The sequence below is a fragment of the Propithecus coquereli genome, unplaced genomic scaffold (genome assembly GCF_000956105.1).
Source record: "Propithecus coquereli isolate 6110/MARCELLA unplaced genomic scaffold, Pcoq_1.0 Scaffold192, whole genome shotgun sequence".
NCBI lineage: Eukaryota > Metazoa > Chordata > Mammalia > Primates > Indriidae > Propithecus > Propithecus coquereli.
Window position 1 is genome coordinate 2,180,838 of NW_012144079.1, and position 2,407 is coordinate 2,183,244.

Below are 2,407 nucleotides of genomic sequence, written 5' to 3' on the forward strand. Positions count from 1 at the left end.
GATGCTCCGCACGACTGGAGAGACGAAGCAGTTAAAACTTATTATAATACTAGCGAGGGGCCGGAACCTCGGGATGTGGGTATATAAGACGGTGCCTCCAGCGCAGAGCAGCTGCTGCTGCTGTGAGAGCCGCGACCAGTGCGCACGGACTCAGCCCCTCACGAGTCACAGGCCCGGGAGAAAAGCAAAGCGCCGCGGTGGGGTCCAAGCCCGGGCTCCAGCTTCACGGCTGGGACAGACACGCGACCGCCTAACTTCCGCGCCCTGTCTCCGAACGCGCACCCGCGGAGCCGTGCGCTCTAGCCCGGCACAGCCACGCGCGGCACAAGCGCGCCCCGCGGCAGGTCCCGGCAGAAGGCGATGCGTGCAGGGGGCCCGGCAGCTGGGCTCGGGCGGCGGGAGTAGGGCGCAGCCGGGGGGCGGGGAGGCTGCGGGGTTAGAGCCGCCGCGGGGGGAGACGGCCCTTGCTCCACGCCACACCTGCTGCCGCCACAGCGCCGCGATGAGCCGCGCGGTCTCGCTGCTGCTGGGCGTCGCGCTGCTCTGCGGCCACGGAGCCTTCTGCCGCCGAGTGGTCAGCGGTGAGTCCGGGGACCGCCGGCCGAGCGGACGAGCCAGAAGAGGGGACCGCGGGACACCGCGGGGCAGCCTGTCCTCGGGCGGAGGCTCTCGTGGGGCGGGTAGGGGGTTGGAAACCTGTGCGGGGTAGGGGGCCGGGAGAATGAGGAGGGAAATGGATGAGGCTATTCTCCCCCCTTTCCTCCTTGACACGCACAGAGAAAAGTTTACAATTTTTTGAAGTGACTGCATCAGAAGCTGTGAAGCGAGCCTCTGCTTCATCATAAGAGGCGCAGCCTTTTTCAGGTGTGATTTCCACTTTCTCTATAAGAGGGTTGACCGCAGGGCAGGGCTCGGCACCCGCAAAAGGGGTGGGGTGGGGTAGGGCGGAGGCAAACGGAGCCCAGACACAGAAAAGTCTCCGCCTGCAGAAATGCCACCCCCTGTTGCTCTGGTCGGACTTCATGTTCACTCGAATGATGTCTGAGACCAGACCAGTTCGCTGTGGGTCGCTTACAGATGCCTAGGCACGCAGCCTTTGTTCTCAGCAGGACTACTGGCAAAGACAGGCGGGGGGGAGCGGGCGGGGGGTGAGTTTGGTCATTGCGTGTAGACGCCTTTCCTTTGCATGCACCTCGTTCCAAGTTGGGGACTTCCTAGAAAATGAAGTCAGCTGGGGTTGGGCAGAGGTATACACTTGGTTAGGACTGCAGGTTCCTGCGCACCACAGTAGGTACACAGTTCGATCTGTCGAGTCAGTGCAAAGAAAACGGATCAAAATTGGCAAGCTTCCCAGCGTTTTCACTGATTTTTTTTTTTTCATTCGATTTTCAGTGTCCTATTGTTGAGCAATTTATGTCGCATCCACCCTCCCTTACTTTTTGGGAAGGTCTCTTAAAAAGGATATGGATTCTCAGTGGCCTAAGATGAATGTGACTAGTCCTTACATGGAGGTTGAACACAACTACTCTTCCCAGCTACTCAGGAATTGGGGGACGGGGAGGGGATCGCTTGAGGCCAGGAGTTCGAGATCAGCCTGGGCTATATAGCAAGACCCTGTCTCAAAAAAAAAGAAAAAAAAATCTCTTGCTATACTATTTGTTGGATGTATGTGGACACGTGTTTTTAAGGGTGAAAAGTTTATATTTTTAACCTCAAAAGCACAAATAGTCCTTTTTCACATTTTACGCATCTGTACAACAGGTGTCACTAGATGTAGAAATAGATGACAGATGACAGCAACTTAATCAGTTGTGAAGGCCAGACCTTTAGACACTGGCATATTAAGCTTAATTGTTACTGATCTTCCCCTTGGCAATTTCTGATGTTCTACATCTCTAGAATATAATTCTTACATGTGTAATTACCAATCACTCTCCACAAACTTCTTTGCAGGATGATACAGAAGCTGTGACATTAGATTCTTTTTCTCTCTAATTTAGCTGCAAAGAAAAAGTTCAATATATTGACACATTTGATTATGTGAATTACTTATCTGACTGCCTTTGTGTTTATCAGAATTATTCATCCAAGTGCATGAACAGCAGTGATCATGCTTTGAATGTAAGGTACTTTTTAAACAAATAGAACCTCTTCATTGACTTAAATGACATATTTTTGTATATTCTTGTTCATAAGCCTTAAAATTCTAAAGGTAGAAAAAAGATATCTAAAGTAAGAATAGAACTTTAAAAAATTTTCAGTGAAGTAGATTTCGTGTTCTATCGGTACTTAAATTGTCCTAAACCTTTTGCTGTGTTTTCCTATTAAGTATTTATAGGCATCTTGTAGGTGACATCTGGAAAATTTCTAATTAACTGAACATGATCTATTTGATTTAGTATAAATG

The 2,407-nt window shown here is 50.6% G+C and overlaps 1 protein-coding gene across 3 annotated transcripts in view; it reads left to right on the forward strand.

Annotated features, from left to right (window-relative positions):
- Window positions 1-119: 119 nt before the first annotated feature.
- CHODL (chondrolectin) overlaps window positions 120-2,407 on the forward strand; it is a 35,810-nt gene continuing 33,522 nt past the window's right edge. The window contains exon 1 of one of the 3 annotated variants that reach the window (XM_012642978.1): window positions 120-581. In XM_012642978.1, the coding sequence (XP_012498432.1) occupies window positions 503-581 (79 nt within the window). In that variant the 5' untranslated portion in view covers window positions 120-502. Of the gene's footprint in view, window positions 582-829; window positions 865-2,407 lie in introns of those variants that run through there. The other 2 variants (XM_012642979.1, XM_012642980.1) reach the window with 2 other exon arrangements.